The sequence below is a fragment of the Diachasmimorpha longicaudata genome, chromosome 12 (assembly GCF_034640455.1).
Source record: "Diachasmimorpha longicaudata isolate KC_UGA_2023 chromosome 12, iyDiaLong2, whole genome shotgun sequence".
NCBI lineage: Eukaryota > Metazoa > Arthropoda > Insecta > Hymenoptera > Braconidae > Diachasmimorpha > Diachasmimorpha longicaudata.
The window spans coordinates 5,417,580-5,440,393 of record NC_087236.1 but is presented as its reverse complement, the minus strand read 5'-3'; the positions used below and the strand labels follow the sequence as shown (position 1 = coordinate 5,440,393).

General features: G+C 40.6%; 5 protein-coding genes across 12 annotated transcripts in view; 3 read left to right on the top strand and 2 right to left on the bottom strand.

Moving 5' to 3' along the window:
* The first annotated feature begins 32 nt into the window (after positions 1–32).
* Positions 33–4,589, top strand: LOC135168234 (superkiller complex protein 2). The gene is made up of 3 exons (XM_064132220.1): positions 33–412; positions 762–4,093; positions 4,208–4,589. The coding sequence occupies exons 1-3, from the start codon at positions 380–382 to the stop codon at positions 4,527–4,529; spliced, it is 3,687 nt and encodes a 1,228-aa protein (XP_063988290.1). The 5' UTR covers positions 33–379; the 3' UTR covers positions 4,530–4,589.
* A 115-nt stretch (positions 4,590–4,704) lies between these two features.
* On the bottom strand, positions 4,705–6,249 carry LOC135168244 (protein SEC13 homolog). The gene is made up of 3 exons (XM_064132239.1): positions 5,856–6,249; positions 5,258–5,639; positions 4,705–5,171 (listed from the first exon to the last, which is right to left on the bottom strand). Exons 1-3 carry the CDS (start codon positions 6,095–6,097, stop codon positions 4,863–4,865), a joined length of 933 nt encoding a protein of 310 aa, XP_063988309.1. The 5' UTR covers positions 6,098–6,249; the 3' UTR covers positions 4,705–4,862.
* A 93-nt stretch (positions 6,250–6,342) lies between these two features.
* On the top strand, positions 6,343–13,148 carry LOC135168243 (twinfilin). Of its 3 annotated transcripts, none has more exons than XM_064132237.1 (5): positions 6,343–6,794; positions 6,939–7,016; positions 7,209–7,868; positions 8,035–8,153; positions 8,400–11,444. In XM_064132237.1, the coding sequence occupies exons 1-5, from the start codon at positions 6,770–6,772 to the stop codon at positions 8,562–8,564; spliced, it is 1,047 nt and encodes a 348-aa protein (XP_063988307.1). In that variant the 5' UTR covers positions 6,343–6,769; the 3' UTR covers positions 8,565–11,444. The 3 variants fall into 3 exon arrangements, with proteins under 3 accessions (XP_063988307.1, XP_063988308.1, XP_063988306.1); XM_064132238.1 differs by lacking the exon at positions 8,400–11,444 and adding an exon at positions 8,330–8,380 and having other exon boundaries at positions 6,346–6,794; XM_064132236.1 differs by lacking the exon at positions 8,400–11,444 and adding an exon at positions 11,916–13,148 and having other exon boundaries at positions 6,350–6,794.
* Positions 12,493–13,797, bottom strand: LOC135168247 (RPII140-upstream gene protein). The gene is made up of 4 exons (XM_064132241.1): positions 13,646–13,797; positions 13,245–13,499; positions 12,900–13,148; positions 12,493–12,715 (listed from the first exon to the last, which is right to left on the bottom strand). The coding sequence occupies exons 1-4, from the start codon at positions 13,795–13,797 to the stop codon at positions 12,568–12,570; spliced, it is 804 nt and encodes a 267-aa protein (XP_063988311.1). The 3' UTR covers positions 12,493–12,567.
* Positions 13,798–13,923: 126 nt separating this feature from the next.
* The window catches only part of LOC135168252 (guanine nucleotide exchange factor MSS4 homolog), a 124,818-nt gene continuing 115,927 nt past the window's right edge, over positions 13,924–22,814 (top strand). For 4 of the 6 annotated variants that reach the window (XM_064132249.1, XM_064132253.1, XM_064132255.1 and 1 more), the window contains exons 1-3: positions 13,924–14,065; positions 14,360–14,539; positions 14,722–14,826. In XM_064132249.1, the coding sequence (XP_063988319.1) occupies positions 14,405–14,539; positions 14,722–14,826 (240 nt within the window). In that variant the 5' untranslated portion in view covers positions 13,924–14,065; positions 14,360–14,404. Of the gene's footprint in view, positions 14,066–14,088; positions 14,260–14,359; positions 14,540–14,721; positions 14,827–22,814 lie in introns of those variants that run through there. The other 2 variants (XM_064132250.1, XM_064132251.1) reach the window with 2 other exon arrangements.

Sequence of the window (22,814 nt, the reverse complement as noted above, 5' to 3'; positions counted from 1 at the left end):
GCTGTGCAAATAAGTGAGGTTATGTTCGGCTTTCGAAATGCCCATGGGATTCATAATGGTGTTATGAACTCAGAATAGTGGGGGTAAAACCGAAGACCATTCCACACCATCGCAACCATAATCTGATTGAATCTTCATTCATTTTAAACCAATTGAAAATTGACGTTACGTTGATAAATTGGACAAAACGAAGGTGTTATAAACCAAATCGACATTAAATGTTACATGTGCTTCAAAATTTTTCATTGAGACCGGTGGAGAACCACTAGTCCCACTGTTATTTATTTTCTGAGGAACTGGAGTGTAAATAAATAAATAAATGTCAGTTTCCCAAATTCAACGATAAATACCCCTAAAATTAAAGTAAATACTTCGGATAATGGGCTCGATTGTCCCTGAACAGCCTGTGGAGGTAATGGAATCATCGAATTTACCGACATATTTATTGTTTATCATCGCGGTTTATTGTTATTACCATTTATTTGTCTAGACAGTACTCTATGAACAACGAAAAGCTTCGTCTCATTTTTCACACTTAATAATTTATGCAAAATACCGATCTAATATCTATTGCTTAACGATCAAGATTAACTATTATTCATTATTGATTCATCAAAGAACTCCTCACTCAGTAACTGAACTACTAAATAATAATAAAATAACAATTTTCACCTGCTCTCTCGCTCTAAATATTCTTTTTTCATTATACAACTCAATTAATGAATAAGAAACCAATTGATTGTCCAATTGAACCCCCTCAGCTGCCCTTAGGACCACCCCCAATTCTCTTGGACATTCGCGACGAATTGAAGGAGTACATAGAATGCCCAGAGAGACTGCCAATCCACCAGGTAGAGAATGTCCAGCTCTACTGGCCCCGAGAGCCCGAGATCCTGGCCCTCCTAGAGTTCGACCTATCTCCTGTGGGAACAACCCTAAAATTCGACAGAGATCCCATCACAGGACAAATTTGTGAGATGCGTGAGGATGTCCTCCAGGGTGCCGGGGAGAATGCCAAGAATTCAATGTCCATGACACGAGCCCCTGGTCCTCCCATGGAGGGTGTTCAAGGAAACTCCAGCAACTTCCCCTTCTGGCCTGGTGGTTTCGACGAACCAGAAGCCCCAAAGGCCTCCTCAACAGCCCAGGACGTGGACTTCCAAAACAACCTGCGCACCGTGGCCCGAGGTTTCCGTTCAGGTGTCGAATTTGCTCCGGACAACTTCACGGTGAAGACCACCGCCACCAAAGAGGACGATCCATCGATCCAAAAGAGAAGGAAAAAAGGAAAGGAGATTTGCAGTAACTCGAAGCCCCTGGAGAAGGTAAACTTGATGGCAATGCTGCACGACGAGGAGAGTCACCTGGGCATGTGGTCCGAGCCCTCCCCAGATGACAAGGAGCCGACGAAAGACGTCATCGACAATTCAACAATCGATGGTCTCGACGTCCTGAACTTCAACGACTTCACTCCGGTCTTGAAACTGATGGAGAAGCCGAAGAGTACGGCGAAGCAGGCGGAGTGGGCGGAGCAGCTGGACGTATCTGTACCAGTGGTAGACTTCGATAAAAAAGTTCCCAACCCAGCGATAACATTCGACTACGAGTTGGACACCTTCCAGAAGCAGGCGATAATAAAATTGGAGCAGGGCTGTAATGTTTTCGTGGCAGCTCACACATCAGCTGGTAAAACAACAGTCGCTGAGTACGCGATAGCCCTGTCTCAACGTCACATGACGAGAGTAATCTACACATCTCCAATAAAAGCCCTGTCCAACCAGAAATATCGAGATTTCAAACGAAACAAACACTTCGAGAGTGTTGGACTGGTAACCGGTGATATGCAGATCAATCAGACCGCAAATTGTCTCATAATGACAACTGAGATCCTCCAGACGATGCTGTACAATGCATCTGAAGTCCTTCGTGATCTAGAGTACGTAATATTCGATGAGGTTCATTACATCAACGACGAACACCGAGGCCACGTCTGGGAGGAGATCGTCATTCTTCTTCCTCCAAATGTCAACATTGTGATGCTGTCAGCAACAGTACCCAATCCCCTGATCTTTGCCAACTGGGTGGGGAACATCAAGAAGAAGAGGATGTACGTGATAAGTACGTTGAAGCGTCCAGTTCCCCTGAAGCACTATCTCTATGGTGGGACCAATGGAAAGACGAGAAACGACAGATTTCTGGTGCTCGATGGAGACGCACAGTTCAAGCTGGACAACTGGTATCAGATTAAGATGATAAAGGATGGAAAAGCGAATGAGAAGAAGAATGCACCGCCAAAAGGCAGCAACAGGAGACAGCAGTTGTCACCCAAGCAGGAGAAGACCATGTGGGAGGCTTTCATAGCTCATCTGAGGGAGGACGACAAACTGCCAGTAGTGATATTCACCCTATCGAGGAACAGGTGTGATGCCAATGCTGATGCACTGATGTCAGTTGATCTAACAACTGCCACGGAGAAGGGACACGTGGGGGCTTTCTTCAGAAAGTGCATTAAGAGACTGAATGAGGCTGATCAACAATTGCCCCAGATCAGACGCATGGCTGGACTCCTGGAGAGGGGAATTGGCGTTCATCATAGTGGAATACTTCCCATTCTCAAGGAAATTATTGAACTGCTGTTTCAGAATGGAGTTGTTAAACTGTTATTTGCTACGGAGACATTCGCCATGGGTATCAACATGCCAGCGAGAACAGTTGTCTTTGATTCAGTTCGAAAATTCGATGGAAAGCAATTTCGTAGCCTTCTACCAACTGAGTACATTCAGATGGCTGGAAGAGCTGGACGTCGTGGTCACGATAAAGTGGGAACAGTCATTGTAATGTGTAAAACTGAAGTACCAGGTGTTCTCGATTTGAAAGGAATGATGTGTGGTGAACCCCAGAATCTTCAGTCTCAATTCAAAATTACTTACTCAATGGTTCTCAATTTACGAAGGGTCAGTGAGTCTGTCAGCATCGAGGATATGATGAGGAGATCCTTCAAGGAGCGATCTTTCACTACTGACAAGAACAAGTGGCTTACTGAGCTCGAAGAGATCAACGAAACCCTTGCTAAACTGCCACAGGAGAATCAGGTTCAGTCGGAATTGTCCAAGTTCTACAAACTGGGAATGGAGTATCAGGAGGAGTGGAAGTCCCTCTATTCCCATTTATTCTCATCGAAGAAAGTCGTTAAGGCCCTTGTACCTGGACGAGTCCTCATTATTTCTCACAGGCATCACTACAACAAGCTGGGACTTCTCCTTCAACTCACCCAGAGAAAGGAGATCACTGAGTACACTGTACTGGTTCTCAATGATGTATCTGATACCAGGGTGAACAATAAACCTGATAATTGGTATAAATTGCTAGCACTTATCAAGAAGAATATTTTCGTTCCTGAGGGGCTGCCCGCCCACGAAGTATTGAACATTCAGGGTGAAAGTGTCATGGAGGTAACAAGCTGCTGTATCAATATCGATGCTGCCATAGTTCTTAGGGATTGGTCCAACAGGCAGCTTCCCAGGTTTCACAATGATCCACCTGGACAAACCTGTCAGATGGCCATTCAGCAGCTGAATTCCCTGTCTCTACAGGCACTCAGGACACCAACTGTCCTCGAGCCATACGTCGAGGGCTTGGTTTCTAACCCTGAGATGATCAAGAGGTCTAAGAATATGATAAAACTCCAGAAGCAGATACACGATGTCAAGGCTATCGACATACCGAATTTTGAGGAGCATTTTGAAGAGGTCTTTGCGAGGAATGAGCTCGAGACAAGACGGAGGAATCTTCAATTTCAGCTCAGTGATGAGAGTATGGCTCTTTACCCTGAGTATGTTAACAGAGTCGAGGTTCTTAAACAGCTGGGGTACATCGACACTGATGACAGGATTACCTTGAAGGGACGTGTGGCTCTTGATATGGGATCTCACGAACTTCTTATCACCGAACTCGTCTACAGGAACATCCTGACAAATCTTCACCCAGCGGAAATTGCTGCACTCATTTCGGCTCTGGTCTTTCAGGGAAAGGGTGATGCCAAGGACAAGCAAATTCCTGACATAAAGCTGCCGATTCTCAAGGATAATTGCAAGTAAGGATAAACATTTTCAGATATTCGAGCCCACAAGGCGATGATCCTTAAGACAACTGACGGTTCTCTAGGATTTTTAATCATTTTAACGAGAGACAAATTTTGATATTGCAGAATTATTGAAGAAGTTAGGACGGACATCGAGCGGATTGAGTTGACCTACGGTGTTGAACCTGTCGAGCCCCTGTCCTTCGGACTTGTTGAGGTGGTGTATGAGTGGGCTAGGGCTGAGTCCTTCGCGAAGATCATGGAGTTGACAGACGTGCAAGAAGGAATTATCGTCCGGTGTATTCAACAGTTGAACGACACCTTACAGGACATCAAAACTGCTGCTCATAGAATTGGGGAGACTGTCTTACAAGAGAAAATGGCGGAGGCTTCCACTGCTATCAAGAGAGATATCGTTTTCACAGCGTCTTTGTATACTCAAGATTGATAAAAAAAATTTTTTATGAATTCTTTTTTCAACTAAACGAGAGCAAATGCATGGACTGCATTTATTAACATTTATTCCTTTGTTGAATACTCTTTTGAGAACTTTTCATTTCAGTCTCGGTATTCTTTTTTATAGTTTATTATCTGCATATCTATCATCATCTCCCCCCAGTGAATTCAATTCGTGAAAGTTATTATTTTTTCTTACAAAAATGAAGCTGATTAGATTTTTACAATGATAAAAAAAAAAACACGTGTCCCCAGTGGACGCCTTAAAAGACTAACTTAAATAATACAAGTCTCTGTTATGATACATTGTCCATTAACATTTTCATTAAAGAACACGTTGATCAGCGTTATTGAGGTTACCCTGGCCCTTGTTAAGTTCGGAAATACATGCCCACTGTCCCTCAGAATTCTCACGCCAGAGTGAAACCTTGTTGTCACCACCACTCACAGCCAGGATGCGACCTGTCAGGGACCAGCTGACATTCCAGATAACGTCCTCGAAGACGTTTAGAACGTTGGGGGTCCAGCTGGAGTAGTCTGTGGAGGTCCATACGACCACTCGCCGGTCCTGGGAGCACGATGCCAGGGTCGCTCGAGAGGGACCGACTGCTGGGGCCCAGGCGACGTCTCTCACCTGTGAACAGGCATCACGTGATCCCAAGTCATAATTTCTGGTGTTTTTATTCCATTTTGCTTTTTATGTCATTATTATTAACTCACCCAGTCACTGTGTGCCTCCAATTTATTCTCCTCGATCCACCTGTCTCCGTCTTCCCTCCATATCTTGACGAGATTATCGCAACCACCAGTGGCCAGCCTCTTGACAGGCCCACCCTTCTGGGAGGCAGCATCATTGCTGGGCTCAACGACTGGACACCAGCTGACTGCGTTGCAACCGATTGTGTGGGCATTTGGAATTTTTTGGGTGTCCCATGTGTCTCCACTGTTCGTGAGGATTGATATGGAGCCATCGGAGCTGCCACAGGCCAGGATCAGGCCAAATTCATGAGGTGCCCAGGCGACGGAGTTCACCGAGGAGTCGTGGCCTGTGTGTTCGTATATTTTTGTCCACTCGCCGAGTTCTTTCCAAATTATAACTTTTCTGTGGACATTTTTTGAGGTTAAGTTGGAAATTTCTGTCATATGACAGCTCCACTGAGACTTCAGGGAATATATTTAATGAGAATTCATCATTTGGACTGACAATCAATGACAACGATGAATTTCAAGTGAAGTCTTCCATGAAAATGCATAAAAATTGAGGGAATTCAGGCAAATTTCATTAATTCCCACAAATAAATCCTCTGATGGGGCTCACCTATCATAACTACAGGAAGCAATGATGTTGCCAAATTTGGGATGAGCCCAAGCAACCTGCCAGACAGGACCGACGTGTCCTTTGAGATCTGCAACAAGGCTCTGGGATCCATTCTTGAGATCGAATATTTTAACGGAATTATCACTGGAGCAAGTGGCCAGTCTCAATCCATAATAATCCATCTCGGCATCGTGGATCATGTCCTCGTGGCCCGTGTCCACAGTATTCAGCACAGAAACCATTGTTCCAGATAATTTCACCTACTTTGTATTATTCTAACGATTGTTGATGTATATTCAATGTTGTATTCCCTAAACCGTCTGTTTCTTCGAGTACTAGATTAGAGGTTAGGTTCGGCCTGTCATACGTGGAAGCCGTGTGGCAGGCAGCCATTATTCGTCCAACGGCCGCGCATGCGTAGCGCGAGACACCGATGTATTAGCCGGCGAGGGGTTGCAATAAAAAAAATTAACTAATGCACCTGATTGTACATCATTAGTACATCATTGTACACGTAGTAATTTTGTCGGCAGCCTCCTTCATAATTAGTAATCATCATTTTAATTTTGCTCATGAAGTGCAAAGCGGTTTCTGTGTAAGAAAATCAGAAAATCGTTTGTAGGTCACGAATATAAATTCGTGAATACCCCCCCTTCATTTGTGAGTACCCCCCCAATTTGGACAAACGGACACCAAGTGCGCCACTCCAGTGAGTGTACCTTGTTCTCTCATTGGAGGAGGCCCGGTGTGAGCGCCCGCCATTGGTCTTTACGGAGGAATAACTGATTTCCATTTTGTTGGAAATAAAATTTGTTCGGAAAAATCAGTGATCAGTGCCCTTCATCAGCGCTATTTTGCTGTTTGCCAAGAAGAGGGTCATCAGTATCATTGAGAGAGGAATAACCAGTGAAGAAATGTCGCACCAGACGGGAATTAAGGGTGATTATCAGGGTTTTGGGGGGTCGTTGAGGGGGGAATTGACCTGAGGATTCTGGATTTATGGGCTTAACCTCGAAAATGGAAATTCCAGCGCCACTCCTATGTTATCAGTCATGTATTGATACTGTTATCTGTCATTTACAGCCAATGATCCCTTGAAGAAGCTCTTCGCCAAGTGTCGGGATGGAAAAATACGGATTCTCAAGGTATCCATCGAGAACGGTGAGTACAAACGAATTTTGTGACGTTCAACATCACTGGTGAATGGTTTTTCACCAAAAAGCAATGGTACAAGTTCTTGAATATTGTCGAGGGCCCCTGGCGTCCTGGGAATGTCCTCAGGACTGAATATCCTCGAATGCAAAACCCAGGTGAACTGTTTCATGTGGCCACTTCAATTTTTATGTTAAATAGAGGAACTAGTTCCGGCCTCGTCGTCAAAGCCAATCGGCAAATGGCAGGACGACTACTGTCGTCTGGTGAAGCCTCTCATCGAGGAGAACCAGCCGGCGTACATCCTCTATCGCCTGGATACAAAGTCTCCGGACTCGGGCTACGACTGGCTGTTCATATCCTGGTCCCCAGACACTGCCCCAATCCGCCAGAAGATGCTCTATGCCTCGACGAAGGCAACCCTGAAACAAGAGTTCGGCACAGCTTCTATCAAGGATGAGTTGCATGGAACTGTTCCTGACGATGTCACCCTCGATGGCTACAACAGACACAAGAAGAACGACGCTGCACCGGCTCCCCTGACGTCCGCCGAGGAAGAGCTCGTCGAGCTCAAGAAAACAGCCATTCACACCGACTACAACGTCGAAACAAGACATCAGACGCTCAGTGGAGTCGCTTTTCCAGTGACTGACGAGGCAAAACAGGCGATCACTGAGATGGGAAAAGGCCTACACGAATATGTACAATTGAAAATTGATCTTGACGAGGAGAAAATACATCTGGTGATGGCTTGTGATGTTTCACTCGATAAATTGCCTACGAAGGTGCCAGCCGATGCCGCCAGATATCATCTCTATAATTTCAAGCACACGCATGAGGGAGATTACATGGAGTGCATAGGTAAGGGGTGGGGTAAAATGGAGTAAATTGATTGATTGAGAGGTCTTAACTGAACTAGTCATGCTCACACGTCTAGAGTGAAGAGGGAAGACAGTGAACTTTAGTTATTTAAGTTTAGGTATTTACTGGTCACGTTAAAATTTAAATAAAAATAATTTTGTTTCAGTATTTATCTACAGCATGCCCGGGTACAGTTGCAGCATCAAAGAGAGAATGCTGTACTCCTCCTGCAAAGCCCCACTCCTCGATCTCATTCAATCCCTGGGTGTGAACATAACTAAAAAGGTAAGTGATCCTGCATGCACGTGAATAATCGACAGTCACAAAAACAATTCCCGCATGATTATTAATAATTCACTTGTGGTTGTGCCTAATCCTCACTAACTAATGAGGTGATCCTCATTTTGTTAACTTCTCGGTGATGTTTCGTTGGCTTAACTGATTAATCGTCGAGCATTTAGACGTCTGCAATTAGAATATCCATTGAATTGTGGTGAAGTTTTTCATAATAAAAAGGGTAAACAATCTTAGTTGGAGGTAAATAGCGGAGACGAGTTAGCTGACATGCTGGAGGATCCCCCTGTTAAAGACTCCACTGGAAACACAACCCCTATGACCCCATCGACACCCTCCGCACCTCCCAACGTTATGTCTGAGAAAAAATCAAAGCAAAAACGCTCCTGCGTTTTGAGTTAACAGGTTTATTATTTTAATGGCCTCATTACATTGGTTATTGCCATGGCTATCGACTTATCTCAGTGATTCGTTGATCAGTGTACGATATAAACGTTGAATAATATTTTTTGGAACTAGTGTTTTATCGATATTCAAATATGGACCAGATGTGGACTAGATCGTTCCAGGTTATTTACAATGAGAGGAAAAACGAGCAAAATAATTAATGATTTTTGACCAAATTAGTTTTTTTCTTATGAACATTTTATAAATATTGTGGACAAAGAGCCGAATTTTTTTCAGGAATTTTTCCCTGAAAAATTCCGGGAAAAAATTGGAATAGGGGGGGATGAGCTTTTCATTTATTCAATAAACAATCGCGAATGAATAATTTCTCGGGTCATCAAGGGCTCGATCTTATATCGTTTATTCTCTCAGTAAATAGTCAATGGAGGGAAAGTAATTTATCGATGCTAGTAGGATCGCTAGTTGTATGAGCACAAAAAACAACAAGAGTATAAAGTAAAACGTGATATGTATACCTGCATAGTAAGAGTAGTAACGGTGTATTTTTCTAAATTAACCGTGAGGAACAATGAAATACGATGCAATGCAAACGATATTTTTGGTATTATTGGGGAAAATCAGCTTTCGGTATAGAACAATCTGTGGTAAAAATATTATTCCAGTACAGTTAATTAATTTAGGGGATTATTATTTTTCAATAGGGTATATTGACGAGTTGTTAGAGGTTTAAAATGAGATTACGTGTTAGGATGGTTTCAGCGTCGATTTTTTCCCCTCTTTTCAGGGTCAAGCCTTCAGCCTTCAGCATAATTTGTATTTTTTTATTCCACGTCATTTAATCCTGAAATATCGACTTCGAACATTAATTCTGAGTAGACAATCCTATTAAATGAACTTAAAAAATGGGATTACAGAGCATAAAATATTATATAAATATTTAAGTTGAGAAAAAATTGACAATATATCAATTTTTTTTTTCAGGATTAAATGACACTCTATTTTAATCAATTATTTAGTATCTCTGAAATTTCCTCGTGTTTAGGTTTTTAGATCTGTGTTTTATTCATTTTTTTAAATCAGTGTTATCTGTCGCTCAAATTAACAAAACCCATTGTGATTAATATTAATTATCTGGTTCTTTGAGTCGTGAACTTTAGACGAAGATCTCTGACAATTTTCACCAGAGTCAGGTGATTAAAAAAAGTTCCGTAATTTACTGTTCTAACGAAATTAGGTCTCCTAGTCGTATAAAGGTGATATGTACATGTAAGCATGTCGGATTAATTCTCTCGGTTGAGGTAATGAGAGTCTGGAAGGCTTGCCTGGTAAAATACAACTCAAAAGCATTTGAAAATTTTTGATTATATTGGAAAATTATATCGTTATGTAATGTGATGATGAAAATGGGGTGTCAGTATATTTCGGTGGTGAGAGGTGCCACGATGTGATTAATAGAGAGTTAGGGCAGTTATTCCAGTAGGATTTAGTTTAATGATGCCATTCGCCTAGCTTCTCGACGTGGAGAGCAATTATTTTTGAAAAATCTGGTGTTAGTACGAGAGTCGTGAGATGTCTCATTTTTTTTTCACGTCAAAAAATTGATAAATCGTGAGGAAATGTCGAAGAGAGTATGTCAAAATTAATTTTTCTATTTCTGGTGCAATAGAGATTTTTTAAATGAAAAATATCGGGGATTCCCCTGATTTTTTTCTAAATTTCTCATCTCGAATCTGGAATTTTTGGACTTCTCTTCGTCTGCTAGCATTAGAAATTTTTTGAAAAATTCCTCTCCGTGTGTTATACGTATTTCAAGGATTATTATGGTAGGTTATTGATCTGTGACAGCCAATGCGCAAACTGCTATTTTTTTAATCAATTTTTCTTGTTTCGAAGAGTTATTCTTTTTTATGGTGGCTAACCCCGCGCAATCAGCTACGCTTTTTATTCATTTTTGAATTTTGACGCACATTAGGGGATTTATTGCTAAGTAAACTGCTGAGGATTTGGGAAAGACATTTAATTCTTTGGGATTCAAGGAGAAATCAAAATCAAATGATACCAAGAACAGAGCTTCATTTTGGATCATGAACGATATTTTTTTAATTTCCTCCCAAAATTATCACCAGCATATCATAAAAATTTTGAAAATAAAATTAATTCTCCTACTTGAAGACTGATTGGTGAGTCTCATCACAATTCAATTTTAATGAAATGTTTTCTCCCCACCCTTGCGTTATTCGATTGAATTAACACAGCATATCCTGAATAAATTGAACAATTACAAAATGACATAGACAATAGTGAAATTAGTGATTAAATTTAGTCAGGATTGGGATGATTCTTGAAAAGGCATTCTATTTTTTGTGACGTATATTTTTTTAGTCGCGTGAATTTTTTACGAATAAAAAACCTTATCGGAATAAATTTTATGAGTCGTCATAAACAATTAATACAAATGTCTGAATTATCGGTGATAATTAACGTTTTCGATTGATCTAAAAATGCTGCCAATATGAAATGGCCTCGTGATTTAATTGGCAATGCTCAAAAGCCAGACAAAATGACTCAATCGATTGTGTTCTCTTGATTAACAATAATAAACAATAATCCATTGACGCACATAACTCGGTGCATGAACACATTATTTTAAACACATTGTAATCATCATCGGCCTATTCTGTAAGTTTTTGTTTAATTTTCATTAAAAAAATTCAATTACCAAATCCCAAAATCATGAAATTTTTATCGTTTATAAAGATGGAGATGAATCATTGTTATTCGTATATGTTCGATAATTTGCGAAATGATTAAAAAATTGTAAATCTTGCCAATATTAACTACGCTATGTGTATAATAAAACGATTATGCAATTCACTCTCGTTTTGTTATTTCCAAATCTCCAGGATTATTTAAGTCTATCCAAGATACCAAAGAAATATTCCAATACTTTTATTTCTATTTTCCATCAATAATTTACTCCTCCAAGTCAATTAACAAATATTCTTGGATACGCTTAACATATATCGCAGTAGATAAATTAGAACAGTAGGTACCGTACCCCAGAGAAATAATTAAATTAACGATAAATAAATTCCCCTCCAAGCGAAGAATTAATTGATCCATCGAAATTTTTTTTTATCGAGATCAATTCATTCATAATTTATTTATAATTTCTCTGGGTGTTGTGAGCGCGTGGCAATGGGACTACTCCGATGTGCACTGTCAAAAATCTAGGAATTAGCTTACAGAATAGGCCTGATACCACAAGTCCCCACGAGTTGTAGTACCTCACTATCTTCACAATCCCAATCGGAAGAATAATTTATATGAATTATTGTTCAATAGCTAGAGATAGATGATGGAAAGGAACTAACTGAGGATTATTTTCAAGAGGAATTGCATCCAAAAGTCAATTTACATCGGCCAAAATTTGCCAAGCCCAAGGGCCCACCAGGAAGAGGCGCTAAACGTATTACCAAGGTTCAAGACGTTGACGAACAAGAGGCATAATATATTATCGTTCAATGATTTATTAATTTTAATGCCAAAACAGGGTGATAGGGATTATCACGTTATCGAGATTATTCTGATGTACTTTATTTCTATTTCATCGCTGTAATATTTGGATTATTTATTATCATTCGTCTCGTTAATTGGAAAATATCGAGTGTGGTGAATCAGGCCTATTCTATAAGTCACGCAGAATTGGAATAGCTATTCATAATACAATTGTTGCTCAGAGTATTTTAAGAAAATTATATAAATACAGCTGAGGTTTGATTGTGGCCTATTGTTATCGTCCTGAGCACTGGGGCAAGGATCCAAGCAGAACAAATTTTATTTTGTATTCGACTGTATTTTTCTTTGGAGATTTTGCTGTTAAATCGTGCGTCAGGGATGAGAAATAAAATATGACGAGGAATTTTTGAATTTTTAATCTAATTTGCAGATTTCAACTAGTATGTACAAAATGTTTTTTTAATCAATTATTGTTGTCTCACTTTGTGTCTTGGGGAGGCGCTTGCGGAGAATCGGGAATGGATTCCAGGGGAGCTTCGTGGTTCAATTTCTCCTCCTTGTCTGACAACATCCGCGCATTCTCGTAGTCTTCCGCCATTTGCTGTTTCATCGCATTTCGAACCGCCCTAGGATGAAGAATATGGAGATTGACGTTTATGAGGAATTCTCGTATTCAGGGTATTTTTATACTTCAATGCAGCGGATACGATAAATTTTACCGTTTTTATCTGGCAAATTTCTCGATCAACTTTCATCATTTCATAAATTGAAATTCTAAGGAAGAGGAAGTTTAATAAAAAAGGAACTCACTCGTTTCTCCAGGCGTGCAGTTCATACTGAGTTTGTTCAATATCGTCTATTGTGTATCCGGTCAAGTACAGGAGGGCCATGGAGGCAGCACCACCGAGGAAACCGAGGAAGCCCCCCACGGCGGACCCAGCGATGACTCCTTTGATTCCCAAATTCAGCTTGAATAGTCCCCCTGTTATGATACCTGCTCCCAGGTATTCGAGTACTCCAGGTTCACCTCGATATACTCGTATGAATGTGTGTAAGAAACTGCAGCGAAATTAATTGAAAAAAAAATCGAGAATTCCTATTGAAAATTGAGGTAAAAAATTGAATTTTTAACTGAAAAACAGTCCAAATTCTCACATAAAAACGGTGGTAAATCCGCCTATCCTGAACGCCCACTTCACGCCACCTTTACCGATGGCCACTGTCATCGTGTCCTGGAGCGTCCTCTTAGCATCGAACTGGTTGCGGAATTGCGTTGCCTGATTGTTCTCCACGAAATGTTGAAATGCGTCCCGTCCCTGGCTAATAGCTCCACAGATCCCCCCTATGAGGGTAGCGGCTGCAGACATGTGGACAGCAGTTGCCATTTCCTTAGACAGTTCTCCATATTCGCTGTAAAACATTCGGATGACTCTTGCGTTCACGAAACATAACACAATAATAGAACTGGGACAATAACAGATGGCAAGACCATCGAGATTAATTAATTCATCAAGAAAGAATGAACGAATGGTTCCTGACGAACTACGTCTACCTACTCAGGTACGAATAGTCGTTGTAGTGCCTCCATGCCCTTGTACTTCCGCTCCAGACCTTCATACCCTGGGGTTTTTACCACATCCTGAGACTGCTGGAACAAACCGAACAGGGCTAGTCTGCTTGTGGGAATTCTACGCAGCACAGAGAACATTTTTGATGATGAAACAGTGTTGTGAGCAGAGTTTGCAGAGGTTGGGACAATCACAATGTTTTCAAGCACGAAAAATGGAATTTTTGGAGAGTGTCAGGTTATGGGCAGTTCTCCACCGACTGCTCGCGACACTCATCACTTGTGAAGATGAGGTTATGTTGACAGTGAAATACAAATAGAGAAGTTTTCGTTGTGGAGTGTAGTGTGTAGTTGAGATACCCAGCACTCGCCGGTGTCAGACGTCGATGATATTACTCAGGATTCACTGGTAATTTTATCAGATCTTTTTGTTTATTTAACGAAATACTGCACGTAAATGTCGCTGGGAACTTTGTTTGTCGTTTCTGATGAGTTTAGCACTTCAGTTGTAGTTTGAAATAGTCAAGAAAATTGGGTTTTGATGTTTTGTTGATCAGAAAGAGACTCGAGACAAATAAAATCGTTGTTTACGGTGCAACTGAGGTAAATAAAGTAAATAAAAACTCATCAGCATAAGAAGCAAAAGTCCTGGGGTTTGGAATCGTTGTTGTGGGTTAGAATTTAGTATTTTTATTTATTCCAGAAGAATCAGTTATACTACTTAATTAGTGACATTAAGTAATTAGTGATGATGTCGTCGATGGCAAAATTCAGTCACGAAGACAAATACGACGAGAATGGGAGGAATAAATCCAGAATTTGCTGTCAGTTCTGTTCCTCAGTGATCTTGAGCTCATCTGCAGGAACTTTTCTCACTCACGAGGTAAAAAAATATAGTCTAGTTCCAAAAGTCGTGAAACAGATGAACAATGCAGTTATTTTCATTCAATAAATAATTAATCTCATGAGGATAACAATCAAGTCTAAGTGCGAATCGAATTAGTCCAGTCATTTGATTCAATTGAGAGTTTTTATCTAAATGAATTGTTTTTCTGGATTTTTTAGTTCGATCTTCCACATATGCGTAGCAAACGGGACGAAGGAGAGGAGGAGAAAGTCGAGAAATTGAAGGATTATTGGCTGGTGGAGGACATGTATACGTTCGAAAATGTGAGTGTCACAAAAACAGTGGGAAATGTTAAATATCTAGCCTGTGCTGACTGTGAAATAGGCCCCATTGGGTACATGGATCAGTCTACAAAAAAATCTTACGTGGCATTGTCCAGAGTCGTTTACAAGGATAAGTCGTAGTCAGAGGAGGGATTTCGTGACGAAATTTCTCGTTTTTTGTCACTGGAGATGAATAAAATTTTGTCACTTTTTTGAAGCAACATTATCTGTTATTTTCCTAAATAGAATTATTTGCACTTCTTTTTTCCATTAATATGCACTCCCAGAATTATTATTTTGATGTGACGAAAACCACAGCAAAAGTCAAGTCTTTCTCACCTAATTTTTAACCCATAAAAAATTGACATTATTTTATTCCACATTTATTTCTTCCTGGGACTATAAGACGTAACTCTATCATGTCTTAAAAACTCATTGATTGGTCAACGAATATTAATGAGTAATTAAATTAATTTCTTTCTGCAACGATAACATGGCTTGCGTCACTACCATCAACCAATGCGACTTGAAGCTTTGCGAGCCCCTCGGAGATGGCGTTTAGGGTCTTAAAACGGCGCTCACGAACTTCTGCCGCCAGAAATTCGATTAAAAAACATCCCTTCGCATTAAATGACATTAAAATGTCATGTAAACATCGGGGAGATCATTAAACATGCATTAAACGATGTCTTACAAAAATTCCTGTGCCTAGTAGTTGCCTGCAGATTCCAAGATTCATCCCCCTCTCCTCCCCCTCGACCCCGGAATTCACTTTGATGCGAAGCGCGTCAGGACGATCAGAAGAAGAAGACGAATGTGGTACTCGTCGTCTCGCTGTCGTCTTGTCGGGATTTTCAACCTCTAAAACAAATCAGCGGGGGAGAGTCTGAGGCGCGCGATAAACTGTTTCGCGAGGCGGCTTTTCGTCCTTTGTACCGAGGCCAACCCCTGCGAGTCCAGTTGGTAATACATTCGCGACAATTTAGCGTTATATTTTTTTCCGATTATCTGGACTTAACAGATGTGAAGATTTTTTTCGTTCCTCGGTGTCTTAGACGAAGGGCTTTTCTCCGCGTGAAAATTGAATCCGTTTTTTCAAGGAGCAAAAAAATACGCGAACAACGCGGGAGACGACAGGGGGATTCTCACATTATACTTCGGAAGCTCCCTAGGTCGCAAACAGATCGATTAACAGCCATCAATTTGCATTTAAGCGTAACTAACTTAATGCCCGTACACAAATGCATTTATGCTAAGTTCCCCAGTGGGTCTTAACAAATAATCACTCGAAATCCATATTAGCACTTGGAGATTCCCCGAGGGATCATTTGAATAAAATATAGCTTTTTATTTAATATTATCCGGTGCATACCAACAATATTTTCTCATTCTCTCGCATATTTATTTAAATGAAAATCAATTCATTACAAAAATCCATAAATTTTCTATTCAAATGAGAGAAAGAATTTTTTTCATCTTTTTCTGGCTTCAAAATATTCTAAATTACATTAAATAAATAATTCATATGAACGAATAAATTATTTAAAGGTAATGTTAACATCTCTCCATAATATCTAGGGAATAATTAATTAAAAATCTCTGCATTCATCAGAATTCTCGACGATTCTCCGCATAACGTCGATAACTCGATCTTAAATTAAGACACAAGGATAGTGTTGAGGTGTCGATAATGAATCTCCAGTGAGTTAATTAGCCTCGGTGGTTGAGTTGAAGCCGATGCTGGCACATCGTGGCATACCGATAGCTCACCAGAGGTTGGTGGCTACTGTTGGATACTTCTCGCCAAGGAGTCAAGCCTAACTGAAACGTCACGCCACTTGTTACTCGTTAGTGTGCACGATGCCATCTTCGCCAATGGGGACTCACTCACCGAAGGGCCCGGGAGCACCGCACTAGGGGTTCAACGGGAGCCCGAGAGCATCGATGCCAACTCGTCCATGTAATTAACCATATCCCCACGGCGTATCGGGAGCTCATCGAAACGTCATAACCGGGGAATTGAGAGGTTTCCCCGGGGAGAAATGCAGAATTTTAATTTTTGAGTGGAGTAATCAATTGAGCCTTTGACGTGGGTTAAAACATTTTGTTGATAATTTTTATTGGGTCGTGGTATTTATTTATTCATCGCCAGGTCCTTGACCTTTTCTACAGAAATTATTTAGTCTTTGTTCGTTTATTATTCACTAAACAAACGTTGCATTCTGGTTTCATTAAATTTTAAAGAGATTTTTTCATGAAAAAGTCAATATTTCGGTTAGAAATATTCAGAAAAATTGGGGCTTGAATGTTTCTGAAGATTAAACATTGAAAAGTTAATTTAAATAATCAATTCTTCAGTACTAATTGAAAAGGAAAAGCCAGAATTGGTTTTTAGCGAATAATTTTTCTTTTAAATCGACCGAAGTCATCAAAACTTAAATATTTTCATGAACGTTAAGTGCAGTTTCCCAATGTTATTTATCAATATTAATGTTTTATCATTCCATAATAAAGCCAATTGAATCTTGTGCACTTGCACTCACTAACCGGCCACCCATCTTCATTTTAACAAGATATTTCCGTATGTTATATACGGGTATACGCTGTGCAACAGAAACACTGTGACGACATCACCGGGGACTGAGGGGACTCACAACGAGTGAGAAACAACAGTGGGAGTGAGAAACTGAGAGAGAGATATTAAGCCCCGGTTGTCGATGTCAGTACTAAATGAACCATCAGGGTCGCCATAAATTCTCTGTGGACTATCAGATGCACACGCCCGCGGACCTGCGCGCCTGTCCCGGATATAACGAGGGACCACCGCCCAGGGTAAATGGATACTCCAGTATGAAATTGTCCGGGGGACTGATCGCCTACCGGCATTCATTCTCGACGAGGGACTGCTCCATGGAGTGACACCATCGCTGCTAAATTACGTCTACTACGAGAACACATTCACATTCAGGATTTTGGTGATTTTGGAAGACGTGAATTTTCACTTATCTGATGTGTCACGGAATGTCATTTCCTGGTGGACATCCGGGGGGAAAAAAATGGGAATTTTAGGGAACTGTCACGAAATGTTTCTAAAACCCACCGTAATTTTTATCTTAATTGTTTAAAAAAATTACGGTTTTGACAAAATTCTCAAGTCGATTCCCTAATGAGCAGAGAATTTCGAGTTCTGTAATTTTTTACAGTTAAATTTTTTATACTAAAATTACCACGATCTTTGGACTTCGTTGGCCTCTTCCTTTACTCCCAGACGTCACGAATTTCCATCTGGAAATTTCTCCGCCTGAAAAAAATTAAGAACTCTTCCAAGTTCCTATTTATTTGGCCCCGACAAATCAATTTACCTGTCACCTTCTCTCCGCAATAATTTTCAATAAATTCCCAGCACCCGGTAGTCCATAAACCCAGATATTATAGGCGCCTGTCGGTGATGGGGCAGAAATTTGCGTATGAAATAAAACCCGGTGATATTTTACATGTGCGTATCGCGTCCCCCGGATATGATATAAAGATGGTACGTATTTTCGCACGGTGAGCTTTAAACATTACACTTACTCCTCTCTAATCACAGTTAAAAATGTTTATGCTTTCACCGTACGCAAAATCATCAAATAGATAAGTAATTACCATGATTACGTTTTATATCTGCTAGCCCATCAATAATCCTGTGCGCGAATCGTTAGGAAATAGTAGGCGTGTGAGGTGTTTCTACGGTTTAAGTCATCATAAATAAATTTTATATTTATTATAACCCATCAAAGACAATATTTTTTCAACATCGTGTGCAGTCCACTCGATATTAGCGGCGAATTGATGATATAAAAATACTTATTCCCACGTTTTTGTTTCTAATCTGTTCGGCGGGGTGGTGGAGGGAAAGGGGGAGGAAATTGTGTGTTGGTGAAGAGAGGGGGAAGGGGGGGCGGGTGGTAAAAGTGATTGGCCAGGTTTCAGCGCAACCTGGAAGCATTTTGTGATTTACAGGGGCTTAAAAAGGCGCCTTAAAACACCTCAAGGGGAGATTTTTCACGTGGTGCATACGTGATACACAACTTTTTCCCGTCACCCCGCGGCTGATCATCTGGACTCTATGGGCTTTCCATGGGTATATGCAAGCAGATTCAGACTGAGTATGATCGTAAAAGAGGCGATTGTATACGAGGAGAGATCGTGCCCGCTAGTCCCATGCAATATTTTTTAAGTCGTTAAAAATCATGCGTGGAGAGTGTCTTTTTGTCAATTCTCCATTTCATTCTCCTGGTATTTAAATTCTTCAGATGGAATTTCGGTGAAACCAAACATTTTTCCTTGTTTATTGATCACCGAGGTCGTTCCTTATTTTGGAATTTTTTAAATTTATTTATTCGGACAATATATTCTGATTTTGAGAAGGGAACGAGGATAAGTCGCGTTTGAGTATTGATTAGTTTTTATCTAATATCTTAGAATCTAAGGGAGATGGCAAAATTTTTGTTATGACCTTTTGTGTGGGGCTACTTACGATCTACAATAAATGTAATAACGAAAATTGCGTTATCTCTCTTAGATTCGCAGATATTGCGCGAAGACTCGACTGCGAGAGGAGTCGGTTTCGTCTACAAAAAGACATTTAGCAAAGTAAAATATAATTGAAAATTCACTGGACATTTTATACTCAAGTATTAATTGAAAAACAGTAGCGAAAGGGCAAGAAGTGAATTTAATAATTTTTTTCCTCATTAAATCTCTACACATTCTACTCTCCCCGCGGAATTCCATCACGAGGAACTTAATAAACGACTCCATCTCGATAAATACCTCATTTCCCATCACTCACCCGAACATGTGGAATTCATACGATCAATTCCGTGCGTACAAATACCCGGAGAAGGGCGACGAGGGAGGCACAGGGTTTGCGGGAGAGGGTAAAGCAATTAACGTTGACGTGGTCGTGAGTTTTATGGCGCCCAAGGTTGTGCTACAAATTAAATTGCACAATGCCCCGACGCAAGAATGAGTTCACTGGCACGAGAGCGTTACTGTATTTGTTGTATATTCTTTTACCTCTATGGACAGTCCGCGGGGTCTAGAAAGGCATCGGGTAGACCAGTGTGAATTGGACTTGTTGGATTACATCGGGTGGGGCACATTCGCGTGGCAATCGAGACTATTTTCCCCATTATTCCACTGACTTCTGAAAAATGTTAAAAAATTGAAGAAACGATTTTCCATCATCAGTTTTTATTTATAAAAATATGTATTTATAAACAATTCCTCAACAATTTCCCTCTTCAATTAAAAAAACCCCTCGAAATCAAGGAATCATCGATCGTTGGAATAATTCTTCATTATTCTAATTAAAAATTAATTGAATATTTAGGCAGTCGTGCGGGAATAGGGACAATCGTTGGGAGAACCGGGTGCGAAACGCGAAATTTCTCCATTTCATGTTTATTATTTTCTACAAATGCCGATAGGCACGTGGACAACATCCCATGGATGGGAGTCGAGAGGAATTCCACCTGGTGTACGGAAAATTGTCGTAAAATACCGATTTTTAACGCTGAGACCGACAAAAATCAGGTTGTAAATACGAGAATAGTGGGGAAAGTCCAATTGCTTGGGCACTAAATCAGTATGAAAACTCAGTGTCGTGACGTATTAGGGGATTTATTGCTGTTGACCTTTCTTGTTCGTACTTTCTTACATGGTAGTCGGTGGAAATCTTAATTCTCCTTAAGCTGGCTTCGGTACATCGTATCTTTCGAATTAATTCGAGAAACGCACCGGTGAGTCCTTCTTCGTGTTGAATTTCTATCCGACAAATGACTGTTGAATTTTTACGATTATTGAGAGGCTGCGGGAGTGAGTGGAAAAAATTAAAATGGAATCGATTTTTTTGCACCGGGAATTCTGTGGCAAAAGGGGGTTAAAAAATGGGGAAGACTGATTGATGAATTTGTTCACCTTTTGAGAACCGCATAAAACAACTTGATGATGATTTAAGAAGAATAAATAATTGTGAGGACCGTTTAAAAATCCGAGGTGGGTGACTCATGGGTCACCGCCATCTTGGATACCACCTCCCTCCGTCAGATGGCCCCTGAGATTTTTTTTCTCCCCTTCAGAGTGCGCTGCGATCGCAAATATTTCCAGCGCTCGTTGATCTCCCTCCATTCCGCCTATTAAAAAATCCTAATTAGCAATTACGGGTGGTAATTATGAATCATCCTCCCGTAATTAAACATATCAAGAAAGTAACAAAATTAATGCCTCAGATGACACAGAAAATTCTCCCCCTGAACCGATAAAATGTGGATTCCACTGGACAAAAATCCATTTAATTCCTCTTAAATATGATTTTCACTTCCAGGATAATCTTCCACCGGGATTTCTCGATCCATTAAAATCATTTTACACCCGGTGAATGCGTTTTTGTCGTGGCGCGTTAATTTACATAAGATAACGCGCTCGATGTTAATGCAACAAGGTATAGTCAGTGGTAGGAGTGGCAAAAGGGGGTGAAGAAAGGTTCGGAGGATCAACCCGTATCGTAAAGATCGAACGTACCGATATTCCCCGGGTAACTCTCATATGACCTGCACCAGAGGCAACAGTTAAAGAGGCTAAAGAGAACTGAAGCAAAAACGTGAACGCCCTCACTCTTCACACAGTTCAAGTGCAACTTGTAGAGGTTTTTTTTTTTTCTTCACCTCTCATTCCTCCACCGTTGGTTTTCATTTTTTGTTTTTCACTGCGGGGGAAGTTCTTTTGCAGCGTTTATTGCCAGGGACGATAGGGATTGGAGATTACAAACTTGATGACACCGTAAAAGCGCCTTGTTCTGAGTCCTTTCCTCATGGGCTGGCTCGTGTCAGGCCCCTGGCGTTCTGGCTCTATTGGAATCGTGATTACTCTAGTCTCTCCCTTCGATGTACAGCTATGGCATTTGCTTTAGAGTCCGCTGTAAAACCATTTCTCGGAGGAATTCCCTATTACTTTTTTATGGGGTAGAATCGCTGAAGGGGATTTTAAGTAGTGTAAACAGTCTTTCGGTCGGGGGTTGACAGCGACAAGAAAAGTTTGTAAGTCGACTTAATTTAATTAGATTTACGTTATTTTTACATTAACATCAAAATTTAACAGCTCTTCTATGCAAAAATGCACTAAAAGTTTAGTTTATAAAAAACATTAAAGGGGTGAGTCTACAATTTTTTTTTTGAGAAGAAAAAAACGGATTTTTCTCGAGCCTCAGGGGGCTGTTGACATTCGGGAGGTCCACAAACGCGGGAAAATATTTTTTTAGTTGAAAAAAAAAACAATTTTCCGAGAAAGGTAAATACGTGTGAGCGCACAAATTGGCCCCGAGGTTCTTTGTCCCGATGCAATAAGGCGTCATAAGTCAAGGGGAATGCAATTGGAAAATATGTAGTGTACGTAACTGGTGTGTTCATTTTTCCAGCATTTGTCGGCCTCACAACACACTCTTATCGCAAATTCTTATCGTGAGTGCCACTGCCATTCGAGTAATATGAGTACACCCAGTGTACTTGAATGCTGGCTGACTAATAAGTCCCCCTCAATTTATCCTCCCCCATTATTTTTCACAATTCTCCATCCCAACCAGATGGAATAGACATTATTATTGCTTCAGAAAATTTTTATTGAAACGAGTTTGATTAGTTTTCACGACCGGTGTATTTCAAACTCTGTGAATAGTCATGTGTCGGTTTCAGTTCACTTGTGGCACGCGTTTCCAACGGCTAAAGCAATACCGGTCTCACCGCGATAACCTCGTAATTCCCTTTTATGATATTTAATCGGTTTTCGCGTCCTCTCATCGTTGCTCTCCCTCTCACGCACACAAATACCCGGCTTTTACCCCGCCCTGTGGATTCCACTTGGCCACAGGACGTATCTGGACGGTCAATTTGTTATCCATTACCGAGTTATGCTGCTCTGTATTACGATTATCAACGGCGATTAAATTG

Coding starts and splice junctions, on each gene's coding strand:
- LOC135168234 (XM_064132220.1), top strand. CDS start 380: ATGGGCTCGATTGTCCCTGAACAGCCTGTGGAG. Junction 413..761: donor TCCCTGAACAGCCTGTGGAG/GTAATGGAATCA, acceptor GAACCCCCTCAG/CTGCCCTTAGGACCACCCCC. Junction 4,094..4,207: donor ATTCTCAAGGATAATTGCAA/GTAAGGATAAAC, acceptor TTGATATTGCAG/AATTATTGAAGAAGTTAGGA.
- LOC135168244 (XM_064132239.1), bottom strand. CDS start 6,097: ATGGTTTCTGTGCTGAATACTGTGGACACGGGCCACGAGGACATGATC. Junction 5,640..5,855: donor GCTTCCTGTAGTTATGATAG/GTGAGCCCCATC, acceptor AAATGTCCACAG/AAAAGTTATAATTTGGAAAG. Junction 5,172..5,257: donor TGGAGGCACACAGTGACTGG/GTGAGTTAATAA, acceptor GCCTGTTCACAG/GTGAGAGACGTCGCCTGGGC.
- LOC135168243 (XM_064132236.1), top strand. CDS start 6,770: ATGTCGCACCAGACGGGAATTAAGG. Junction 6,795..6,938: donor GCACCAGACGGGAATTAAGG/GTGATTATCAGG, acceptor TGTCATTTACAG/CCAATGATCCCTTGAAGAAG. Junction 8,154..11,915: donor GTGTGAACATAACTAAAAAG/GTAAGTGATCCT, acceptor ATTGTTCAATAG/CTAGAGATAGATGATGGAAA.
- LOC135168247 (XM_064132241.1), bottom strand. CDS start 13,797: ATGTTCTCTGTGCTGCGTAGAATTCCCACAAGCAGACTAGCCCTGTTC. Junction 13,149..13,244: donor GGATTTACCACCGTTTTTAT/GTGAGAATTTGG, acceptor ATTTCGCTGCAG/TTTCTTACACACATTCATAC. Junction 12,716..12,899: donor CTGCACGCCTGGAGAAACGA/GTGAGTTCCTTT, acceptor TCTTCATCCTAG/GGCGGTTCGAAATGCGATGA.